Genomic DNA, 12,463 nt, shown 5'->3' with positions numbered 1-12,463 from the left:
GATGAAGCCGCACCAATGCTAAATATAGTAGGAGCATCACTTCTTTTGACCAGCTGGCTATGCTGTGTTTAATGCATCCCAAAATGCAGTTTGCCCTCTTGGCTGCCAGGGCACACTGCTGACTCATGTTGAACCTGCTGTCGACCAGCACCCCCAGATCTCTTTCTGCTGAGCTGCTCTCCAGCCACTCATCTCCCATTCTGTACTTCTGATCAGCATTACTCCATTCCTGGTGCAGCACCTAGCTTTCACCTTTGTTGAATTTCATGCCATTGCTCCGATCTACCTAGATCCCTCTGCTTCTCGCCCTTTCAGAGTCAACAGCATCTCCCAGTTTAGTACTGTCAGCAAACTTGCTAAGTATGCATTCAACTCCTGCATCTAGACCATTGCTAAAAATGGTAAACAGATCTGTTACTGTAGTAACAGTTTGCTCAACATACTTATTCTACGAATGGCAAATAAGTTCTTTAACAACCTGTGCAAACAAGACCGATTTTTTTCCCAAACAACTTCCAGACAGAATAGGATCAAAACAAATAAAAAAGAACTCCCCACGCTCACCACTACATACATAAGTGCACGAGTCAGCAACAGTTTCCACTAGTGTTTTAGTATTAATAGTCTTGTCCTTCTGCATCCTGAATCAAACTACCCAAAATATACCTAACTTCCACACACTATCAGTCCTTTTGAAATCAGAATTATACATAAGAGCTTTTCTTTTTAATTTTCTTCACTGGATTACATTCTTCCTCAGTCCTGACCTGACCTACACTTCAAAAACACTGGCGTTCCAGCTATGACAATTTAAAAAATAGTTTTCATGGTATTAAGATGAATTGCCAGCACTGAAATACTGATGTTAGTTTACCAGTGGCTCATATCTGTTTAATAAGTTAGAATTTACTTTTATTGTAAAGTGTTTTAATACAGACAAGCCCTTATTCCAATGGAAAACAAACAAACCAGTTTAAACCCATTTGTACACTAGCAGGATATATTCCATTTCCCTCACCCATTTGTTTGGGAACACAGGTTCCTACAAACTTCAACAGTCCTGAAAGTCAAATAGCAAAGCAAGTTTCCACATATCGGATAATCTAAGCTTAAGCACGTGATTTCAGTATCCTAGTGTCACGTCAAAAGTTTTGTGGTTTAGGGCTTTGACACATGAGAGCAATTCACAAGGGAGAAGCGGGGGGGGAACAGCGGCAGAAAGGGGTGAGCTTGCACACTGCACCTGTTTGATTACAAGGCCTGCACGCCTCTTCAGCCCTCCTATCTCCATACCATCTAGATCATTACTTATCAGCCCTTTGACACATCGTAGCTGTTAATCTATTTTCATTGAACAGGTAGGCACAGGTACAAACATGCTAAGCAGACGAGTAATCGCACAGTTACTTTCCCAGTGATACCTGCCTGCACAAGCACGACGCTGAACAGGCTGAAAAATCCACCCCGAGGACACCACATCTGGCCCTGCTCACGCCAGCGGCGACGGCCCCTGAGGAAGGCGGCCGCAGCTCCGGGACTCACACCGCTCCGCCGCCCGGGGGCCGGCCCTGCACCGCCCCTCCGGCCCCCACACGCAGGGTCCCAGCCGGTGCAATTATGGCACCGTCCGACCGCCATCGACAGGGCAGGCCCGCGCCGCGCCCCACCCGAGATCAGCCCCCGCCTCCCTGGCTCCGGTACCGCTGAGTGAGGCCGAGGAGCCGACTGGAGACCGCCTCTGCGCTTCTCAGTTCCATGCGTGCGGAGGCCTCACCGCTCCTGCGTCGCTTCCGCGGTTCCGTCCCGCTCGGGAGAGACGACGAGAGCCCCCCTCACACATCCCGCTGCCCTGGCACGCAGGCACGGCGCGCCAGCCGCTCAGGTGCCGCGCCGCCGCGAGGCACGCCGGGAGCTGTAGTCCCAAGAGCGAGCGGCCCGTTCTCCGCAGCCGGGAGCTGGCTACAGGAGGGGAACAAACGGGCCCTGCGGGTCGCCGGGCTCCTCCACAGACAGGGGCCTCCTGCGGCCCCTCCACACACAGACAGGGGCCGGGCTCGCGGCAGCACTCCGCGCGAACTCCGTCTCGGTAAACGCGGGAGGTAGAGAAGCAGGCTCCTGTAGAGTCGTTTTCTCTGAGCTGGTTGCTATTTAATAGGAGCAAAACACCGAGGAAAACATTCTGCACAGCAATACTCTTTTGCCAGCTCACTGTCCGCTTCTGGTTTCTGCTGCATCCTAGAAGCCAGGCTTAATCTGGCTACTGTTATATCAGTAAAGGCACATAAAAAGGTCTTCTCAGCCTGCCTGGCTACAGCTCGAACACTTCAGAAGTGCAGTCATCTCACAGACTATTCTGTCATGTTCAAACACAACCAGCCATCAGGGCAAAACCTTACCGGGGACAGAATGGCAGCTCTATCCAGTATTACTTCATTCACAAAGTTGAAAATTCAGACAGCACATGGACAGAATCTTTGGTTTGCTAGCTGGCACCAGACCACTTCATTGCAATTGAGCCTTGGACAAGCCCTGCATGCCTTTAAAAGTCTAACACAAACCAAATGGGAAACACTTTCAAGTGTGTGAAGCTCTTCTCCCTGCTTTCTCCTTTAATGTAGATACATGCTATTGTTCTCTACCTTTCCAAGAGGTAAACATAGTCGATGCTTATCACCTTCACATCACGAATCTAAGCATGACAACGTGACATAAAGTACTTTGACCATGTGAAGACTTACTTTAAAACTTTTCAGTAGGAGTTGAAACCAGTATTAAAATCAACCATTATGACTAAAGATGAAACAGTTCTTTGCTAGAGTAACAACTTGTATCTCAAGTAGTTTAACTTGCATGGCTGTACTCTGTTTACACCATCTCCTTCAATAATTTCAATGGCTTGCATGTTTTGTAATAAACTTAAGTGCACTACTGCGTATTATGAAATACCACAGCCACCCAGGTAGTAAACTGTAATGAATTATTACACGATGTAATTGTGTGTATATTCTTAGCTTTCTTTGCAACCATTACCATGAAATTGCAACTTCAGGTAATATACTAAAACTTTACTTTGAGGTTTGATTTTAATGAAAAGCTACCCTAGTGTTAAGAAATTCAATTTCCAGAATTCATATCGTTCTGAGTCTCTCTGCTTACTGTGTCAGCCACCAGAAAATTAATTTGGATCTTCCACAAGCAAAGTTTATAACATTTTGACACCTGAGGATAGCTTCATAATACAAGCTTCTGGCAGCAATGCTGTCTAAGTAAGTCTGCATCTTCCACCAGTAACTTACTCTTCCTTCTATGTCACAGCATTACCCCTCACTATTAATTCTGATAATGTGTGTTTAAGGAGCCACACTACCAGCTGCTCAATAACAGGGGGAGGAAGGGGGAAGAAGGGGGAGGAAGCCTTCCAAAAAAGGTAGAGAGACTCTTTTGTTATTCAAGGAATTAATGGAACACAGTTGGACTGTGAGTTTAACGGTAGATTAATACGAGCAAACTGCGAGCAAGAATCAAGTGATAAAATGCAATTGGAACCCAGCTTGCCTTTATTCTGAACCTCACATCATCATGTAGGACCACCTACAAGTTACACGTCCAACAGCTGTTCAGTTTGGCAGGTGGCTCCTCAGGTCCAAATAAAAAATAAAATAAAATTGCATCCACTCATCCATCTCCTCACACAAAACTGGCTGTTATTACTAGAGAAGCATGTATCAGTGCCAAGGTAGTTTTCAACCTATGAAAGTCAATGTAGAAAGGGCAAACTGCAGGCAGTTGATGGCTGCATCTAAGTCTGGAACATGATGCTCAGTGAATAAAATTTAAATATACTTACATACTTTTTATTTTCTTTGTTTTGATCCCCAGTGCTAAAACAGAGCAAGAATTCCATGCATGGAGCACTCTTGGAGTAACATGTCTTCATGCTTTCTCCTGCACACTTTTTTCCTCATATATGTAATTATAACATGTCATAATTCTTTCAGATAGACATAATGCTATCAAATTTAAATCAGTAACATTTAATAATTTGGAGAGTAATCTCCCCTCACTATCTATACTATCGTGATTTTACTCAATATTAAATGTATAAACATGACAGCAGCACCCTGACAAATCTTCAAAGCTAACAGGAGACAGAAATCTGCACCTTACCAACTACAACTTTCTTTTAAAAAAGTGAATCTAAAACTTATGTCTACAGGCAAGAAACTACAAGATAACTGGTTAAGTACTGCAAACAAGTCTTTATACTAGTTAACTGTAAAAGTTGCTTTTGTTATTAAAGGATTACCCCCCATGCATTGAAAAGATCTTCCAGTTTTGAACATCAATGGAAATAATTGATATTAGTCTTGTAACGTTAAACATTGTAAAGAATAATTCACTTGTTTGCAGACTATGTGTATAGAGTCCACTACATCGTAACTTCAATATCAGAACACAAATCCAACTACTTACCACAAACAAGTTTATTGCAAACCTAAATTAATATATTCCACATGCCAGCCGAAAGTAATTTTCACCTAATAAAACAGGAAACTTAAGACTGACTGCCTGTATACTGAGAAACACCCTAATAGACAAGAATAGGCATACCCAGTAAAACAGCTTCAAGGGATCTTCCATGTTAGAGAAGCAAAAATATTTACTGGAGAAAAACAAACAAACAAACAACAACAAACTATTACCCTCCTCAGCATTTTGTATTAAACCACAATATTCGTTCTCTATGAATACCTGGACTGCTTTAGAAGCTTGCTGTAAGTGAAGCTTCATTTCTCTTGCTCCTTCAGAAGAACCTACTTCTATGGAAGTAATGAAACAGGAAGAACCTACTACTTAATGTATTTAATTTTCACTTTGACGCAGTTGTCATTTACCCTATTCCTCTTCCCTTCTATGCACTAGGTATAAAACAGAGTAAAAAAGAACACATGCATGCTTTCAAATGTAAGTATTTGCTTTGTAGTGCCCCACTGTCATCCTGAAAAAGTAATACCAAAACACGACCACCTCTCTTTCAAACAGAAAAGAAACAACACCTACTTTTGCACAGACCTTAGAAACTACAACAATGCTGAAGATTCTCACTTCAGTTTTTCAGACTGAGCTTTTTCCTCAATCAACTCCTTCCTAAGAAGGTCTTCTGAAATGAAAAGCCTGAATAAGTTCTGGGCCTGTTACACCACACTGAAGTCCAAAAGCATGTCAAAATTCCAGCCAGAGTGGAATGCAAACACAGACCCTCTGCATGAGAAAGATCAGCACATCAGATTTCTGTAGCATGCTATCATTTCAATGCTGTAATAAATCTTAAACATGATAAAAACAATATTCTTTGCACAAAGGGCTTCCTCCCTTACAACACGCTGTCAGTAATTCTTTTCCTATTTTTTAAACAATAAGCACACAGAGGTGGAACTAGGAAAGGTTACTTGGATGCTGCCTAATAAGATGTGGGATTCCTATTGGCAGCTTATAGCAACGATAGATGCTTCTTATTCTGTTGCAGGATGCAGCATGTCTCTGCAGTAACAGGCTGGCAGAGACACAAAGAACTGCTTTTGCTTTATTCGTAATTGCTGCTGACTGTTTGCCAAGTTCCTCCCTATACTCCCTCAAAAAGAAATATTTATACACACACAAATGGATTTTCTAAGCACATGTAGTGATAAACAGAGAGAGAATATTTTAAAACAGGGCAGACAAATGAGCCCACAATGTATGATTTAAAGAAGACCCACAATGTATGATTTAAAGAAGAAAGTCTGAGAAATAGAATTATGGGCATATTAGGAAAAAGAAGTGATTTACTTTTCTTCAGGTTTATTACCATGCCATATAAAGTATAAATCAAAATGACCCCCTACTTTTTCTGTTTAATTTCCAGAGTTACATCTCCTTTAATCTGCTTCTGCCTTTATAACAGCATTCCATTTTGTATGATTTATATAACGACAAATGAAGGGCTTAATTCACCAGACTTGTGGTATCTGTACTGTCAGCAATTTCAAATAGTGCTATACTTCTCTTAAAACACTGTACTGGTTCTGGCTGGGATGGAGTTAACTTTCCCTGCAGCAGCCCATACAGTGCTGTGCTCTGCATGTGTAGCTAGAACAGAATTGGTATCACACCAGTGTGGTGTCTACTGCTGAGCAATACCGGCACAGCATCAGGACTCCCTCTAACCCCCCAAGAGCCAGCAGGCTGCAGGTGGGCAAGAGGTAGGGCAGGAACATCACCAGGGCAGCTGACCTAAACCAACCAAAGGGATATTCCATGCCATATGATGTCACAGTCAGTAATAAAAGGTGGAAAAAGGAAGGAGAGGGGAGAGGTGGGCTCTCGTGAAAATGTCTGTCCTCCCGAACAACAATGCTAGGCACACTGAGGCCCTGCTTCAAGGACGTGGTGGTCAAACATTGCTCATTGGCAGGAAGTAGAGAGCTATTTTTTTTCCTCTGTGCTTCCACACAGCCTTTTCTTTTTCTTTTTTTTTTTCCCTTTCCCCCTTTTCCTTTACTCTTTAGTTAAATTATTTAATTAATAATAATTTCCCCTTAATAATTATTTTTCCTTTAATTAAATTATCCTTATCTCAACCCATGAGCTGTTTTTTTTTTTTCCTTTTCTTCTTCCCCCTCCTAAGGAGGGGAGGGGGAGTGAGAGCACAGTTGTGGTGGAGTTCAGCTGCCTAGCAAGGTAAAACCACCACAAACACAGTCTTCATTACTTTTGTTATAGCCATGTGAAACAAATCTTACTCTTTAACCAACTTCAGGACAGATGAGATCCTCACCATTTTGCAGACACAGAAAATACTTTGGAAGTGATTGCAGACTCTTAGATAGGAATACAGCTGGTACATCTCAACCTGACAAGTAATGATACTAGCAGGATTTCAAAACAACTCTATCAGCCCATTTTATCTCCTTGGCTTTCCACAAAGAGCATAAATATGCTTTTAGTGACACCTTTAAAGGATGAACGTTCCCTTTATAACCACACCACTTAGTAACTCTCTGCTGGTGATGCACCTCACATCTTCTGAAGCAAGCAGAACAAAATACTTACATAACATAAAGGGATCCAGGAAGAGAACTGATGTTCCATTTCCTTTTATTAGATGAAATCAAAACCACTCATCTTTTCCACAATCAAATTGCTACGAAGACATCTAGAAGCAAAGTTCTAAAAAGCGGGCTAAGCCACAAATACTGAAGTTTTAGTGTTTTATTTATTTATTTTTAAATGTTTGGAAAATAAATAATGAGGTCTTGAAAACTCTGGGATAGAGTAAGGTGGCTCAAATCATAATTAAGTCCACATAACCAGCATTTTCTATGTCATCCATTTTGAACCTTCAAATGCAGTTAGCCAACTAGGAACAGCAGTCATAATGACAGGTAGAAATCAGACCACTTGGATCTTGACCAGAAGGTTTGCATTAGCTTCCAGCCATAAACATTCCTAGTGCACAGCCAAACTTTACTCACTATTACTACTTCCAAGCTTGCCACTTCACACTGTCTATTCAATGCACCTGTGCAGACCTGAAGTGGCAGAAGTTGACCTGGGCAAGTTTGAGATTCTACACTCTTCTATAATCCCTGTCTCTGAAGGCTCACCCAGCATGCATGCAAACCAACCATATAACATGAGAGTCAAAGTACTTCAGTTAAGCTCCTGAACTAGCTATATCTCCAAACTTATATATCTATATATGCATATATATATCCTTTTATATATATATATATATATATGTATATATGTATATATGTATATACGTGCATACATGGCAACGGATCCAGAGGAGCAGACTCACCTGCTTCCTAGTACCCCGCTGTATGTTGATCATTTATGGGATTGTAAAGTTATCACATAATTTCAGCTGCCTACAGAGAGTTTTCTGTGGAGAGTATTCAGTATGCCTGCAAGTAGCAGAAACCAGCCAGTTCCAAGTTAGCCAAGGAGACATGAAAGTTTTGCTGCTCCTGATTCAAGACACCCTTCACACTATTAAATTAAAATACTGGGCATGCATGGCAACATCCCTGAAAGCAATGGAATTTATAAGGAAGCTAGACAGCATCATACTGAACACTGAGGAAAAGCCAGTCATCACAGTTTGTGGAGAGAGCAATAAGAGAGAACGGATAAAATACTAATACTACAGGCACACTTAAAATACTTAGAAGTAAAGAACCAGAAGAACCACAATAACATTCTCTAAAGCGTATATGGCACCACACTTGACACCAAACAGGCAGGCAGAATCTCAGCAGGAAATGGAGAATTTGGTATTCTAGACCAAAAAGTTCTAGAAAAAAAAAAGGAGGGGGGTGTCTTGCAATTACACAGCTGGTGCAAAGAATGATGAAAATCCAAACGAAACCCAGTTAATCTGATAAATCCCAAAACAGAACATGAGCTGTTAAAAAAAAAAAAAAAGTACAACTGATGAAAATTTTTAAGCAGGCTAATGCACAAAATGTGTAACTTGTAGGGGAAAAAAAGGCCATTACGCTGTATTTTCTTCTGGGAAAAAATGGTATCTTACATAGGTCGAACTAAGGTAAGTATCTTCTAAATTGTACTGAAAACTTTTCAAGATTGACTCAACTCTAGCTATTTTTGCAGATAGCTGGTAAAGCCGGATGTTTCTCTCTCTATACATATAAATTATTCTCAGTAATTAAAATGTTTTAAGTACTTCAGCAAAGCAGAGGATATAGAAAAAAATAAAAGTTTTAAAGAAAACAAGACAACACTTCCTTTTAAAAACATTCTACATTTCCCACATGAAAAATTCATCTATACATTTCTAGAGACAGTTTTGAATGATATGTAAAGCAAAATAAAAGGACAAGAACTTCTTTTCCTATAGGCAAGACATTCTTATGTCTCTGAGAATATGTGTGTGCCTACCTATACATGTACAAAGACATAAATACCATTGAATACACGTATAGAACCCATATCAAAGAAAACATTGCCTTATCAAGGGCCGGCAGGTTCACCCACAGACCTCATTCGGATGAGTTCTTCACAGATCTTCTGTTTCTCGGTTTATTTTAGACAGATCTCTGAAGGCGTTTTGTCTGTTTTCTCATGTTTCAGAGTCGCCACCAAGCCGGGCAGGCCACTGCCGAACAACGGAGAGAACGTGCGGCTCGCCCGCCCCTCTCAGGCTGGCGGTGCCAGCACCGGCCGGCGCCGCTGCCCTCGGAAAGCCCGACTGCAGGGCCCGGCACCGCCGCGCCCGGGGCCCGCCCACCGCCCGCGCTGCCGGAGCGGCGGCGCTTCCCGGCACCACCCCGCCGGCCGAGAGCCCGCAGTTCTCGGACGCTCCCGAGCCAGGTAGTTACCAGAGAACTCTCAGAGGCGCCGGGCACCAGCAGCAGCTGGAGGTGAAGCTGTCCGGCGCACCTGAGAAGGGCATCAGGACGCTTCCCGCCGCGGCGCCCCCGCGCTCCCCTCGGTTTCGGATCTGCCCTGCTAACGCAGACCAGGCGAGCGCACGGGGGCGGAGGCCGCCGGCGAGGGTTGCGCTGCGGCCCGGCGCCGCGGCAGCCCGTGTCCCCTCCGCCGCGCGCCATGGCGCAGGCCGCGGAGCCCGGGTCCTAGAGCCCGCGGGTCCACGGCGCGGGCCGCAGGGAGGGCGCCGGCGTTGTTTACTAGGCAGCTCGAGCGAGGGCCGCGGAGCCCTGCTTAGGTCATTGTCCAGGCCAGGGTCAGTGCCTCAGTAGCTGAGTCCCTGCAGTGTCTCTTGTTTTTAAGAGACCGTCGTTCTCATCCTGTTTTGGCTGGACACAGCTTTATGAGCGGTCTGAAGGTGACCACAAATTTTGCATGCTGTGGCAGTGTTCTCTTTGAAGGAAGGACTAGGGCTGCACTTAATGCAGAAGCATTAGTGGAGAAGGAGTGAGAGACAGCTGGGGACAGACAGCTGCGGTGGGCTGTCTTCCTGGCTCTCGGATGAGAGGCACTTTTCTGATGACGGTATGCTGAACACAGTGCTCAGGCACTGTGACAGCTGGTTGCTTCACTTTCCTTCTGCCTGTGATGAGTGAGAGGGTGGTTAAGTTAGGGGACTGCTTGTTCCTCCTGTGTTGGGTGTGTGCATTGTCATGCCAAGTAGGGGAGACACTTAGCATTGCAGTCTCACAGTGCCACAGTTTCTGAGGACTGTCATCAACAGAGGGCTGGAGTTAGCTGGGCACCTAAGTGAAACTGTCAGACCTTCAGGGCTACTTGACATCCTGGTAATGAAACAGAGCCAGAGAAGGTGACCAAAGTAGCATAGAGTCAGCCTTAATTGTGGCAACCACAGACTAGGGCATAGTTCTGGGGGGTTGTGCCTGGCCATTCGTTAACTGTTCAGTCTTTTGCAGATGCTGAGGTGTACCCTAACAGTTGAAGGAGTGTCACAGCTGGGAGCTTTGCAGAGACCTGGGGCCAACAAATTATTGTCAGGGATTTAAAGTTTGTGGATGATGTTAGATTGTAAACCCTGATGGCTGATCGGTAAAGGAGTAAACTATAAACCCAGACAAATACTGAGTCCCACCCAATAAATTATTAAACTATAACCCCGGAGTAAGAAACCCTCAACTATGACCACTGTAAACAATAATTGAAAGACACTGAACCCTCAGTTTTAAGAAATACAAGCACATATGAGGAGGAAAACTATAGCGCTACCGAGCTCTCTTCTGTGACCCGATAACCAAAATTCCATACTGCCAGGCCAAGCATGTCTGTCCTGTCCTCTTTTTTTTTCTCTCTCTCTGTATGTCCTGCTCCCTGTGCCATTCTTTCTCTATTCTTCTTTCCTTTTTCCTGTCCTTTTTGTCTCTTTCCCTCTGTCCTGCTCACTGTCCCTGGTTTGTTTTTCTATAGGCCACTGTCCCTGTCTTTCTTCCCACTCATTTCTTGTTCTCTTGATTCCTCTGTCCCAATCTGTGTCCCTGTTTCCCTTTGATTCTCTGCCCTTTCTCCTTGCTCTCTATTCCTTCTGATGTCCTGTTCCCTGTTCCTGTTTTGCTCTTCATACCTCTGTCCTGCTCCCTGTCCCTGTTTTTTCTTCCTCCGTCTGTCCTGCCACCCATCACTGTTTTTCCTCCTCCATTCCTTGTGGGGTAAAGTTGGCATTCCAGAAGAGAAAGAGAGCTCCGTGCAGCCAGCACCTGGGGAGCAGCCTCTCCCTCCCCGCCAGCAGGATGGGAGAGCCTCAGGCCGGCCCCGAGGGGCTCCATGGAGGCCACAGACCTCAACATGCCAACAGGGGCTTCCCGGGAGGCAAAGGCCAAGAGCCGTGACACACCCCGATGACAGGGGGTCACGCTGGCCGGGCCAACGGCAGGCAGAAAGCCGCTGGGGCCACAGGAGCGGGGAAACAGACTGCCCCTGCTTACAGGGAGGCCTCGGGGTCTGGCGAGCTCCATCTACCCCTTGGGTGCGGAGATGCTGCCTCTTGCCCTGCCTACAGGGGGGCCACACTCTCTGGGCAGCCAGAGGAGCAATGGGCCAAAAGGCCAAAAAGAGCGCAAAGACCCAGCCCTGCTTACAGGGAGGGCACCCAGCACAAACCAGCCATGCTCTCCCATGACCACAGCCCCGGTGACAGGGGGTTCCCTTTGCCCTGGCTGCCTTTCTCTTGCCACCTCATCAGTCCTCCGCTCCTCTCGCCTCACAGCTCCACACCAGGACTCTTCTTTCTTCCTCCTCCACCATCGGATGCTGCAAAAAGGAAGGATGACGCCGTGAGACAGGACAAGAGCCAGCTCCTGTGGCTGAAGGATATGGGGATGCCCGCTGCGTCCATTTGTCCTCTTGTTACCGCAGTTTTTCCCTGCAAAAATGCTTAGTTTGTCCCTTTCAAGGTACCTCAGATTTTAACCCATAATTGTAATTTTATGTCCTCTAATGTTACTGTAGATTTTCCCTCACAAAATGCTTCACTTGTCCCCTTCAACTTACCTCAGATTTTAATCCATGAATGTAGTTTTATATCCTCTTATGTTACCACAGATTTTCCCTCACAAAATGCTCCATTTGACCCCTTCTGGGTACCCCCAATTTTAACCCATAAATGTATTTGTAGTTTTATATCCTCTAATGTTACCACAGGTTTTCCCTGCAAAAATGATAATTCTCCCCTGTAGGTTTCATTAGATTCCACCCCCTAACGGTGTCATTCTCTGCCCTCTGAAGTTACCTCAGATTTTATCCCCAAGATATAATTTTATATCCCCAAACGTTACCGCAGAATTTCCCTCACAAAATGCTCCATTTGTCCCCCTCAAGTTATCTCAGATTTTAATCCATAAACGTAGTTTCTTATCCTCTAATGCTATCACAGCATTTCCCTCACAAAACAGTAAATTTCCGCCTAGGTTTCATTAGATTCTCTCCCCGCCCCAGTGTCATTCTTCATGCTCCT

General features: G+C 44.6%; 1 protein-coding gene across 45 annotated transcripts in view; it reads right to left on the bottom strand.

Moving 5' to 3' along the window:
* The window catches only part of GARNL3 (GTPase activating Rap/RanGAP domain like 3), a 61,876-nt gene extending 50,170 nt beyond the window's left edge, over positions 1-11,706 (bottom strand). For 21 of the 45 annotated variants that reach the window (XM_035555068.2, XM_035555096.2, XM_035555091.2 and 18 more), the window contains exon 1: positions 1,702-1,871. In XM_035555068.2, the coding sequence (XP_035410961.1) occupies positions 1,702-1,757 (56 nt within the window). In that variant the 5' untranslated portion in view covers positions 1,758-1,871. Of the gene's footprint in view, positions 1-1,701; positions 1,898-9,046; positions 9,285-9,386; positions 9,491-11,684 lie in introns of those variants that run through there. The other 24 variants (XM_035555089.2, XM_035555066.2, XM_050714522.1 and 21 more) reach the window with 9 other exon arrangements.
* Between the last annotated feature and the right edge of the window lie 757 nt (positions 11,707-12,463).

Source organism: Cygnus atratus, chromosome 19, assembly GCF_013377495.2.
Source record: "Cygnus atratus isolate AKBS03 ecotype Queensland, Australia chromosome 19, CAtr_DNAZoo_HiC_assembly, whole genome shotgun sequence".
NCBI classification, from domain to species: Eukaryota; Metazoa; Chordata; class Aves; order Anseriformes; family Anatidae; genus Cygnus; species Cygnus atratus.
Note: the sequence above shows the minus strand (reverse complement) of the source record. Positions and strands in the feature narration are given on the sequence as shown.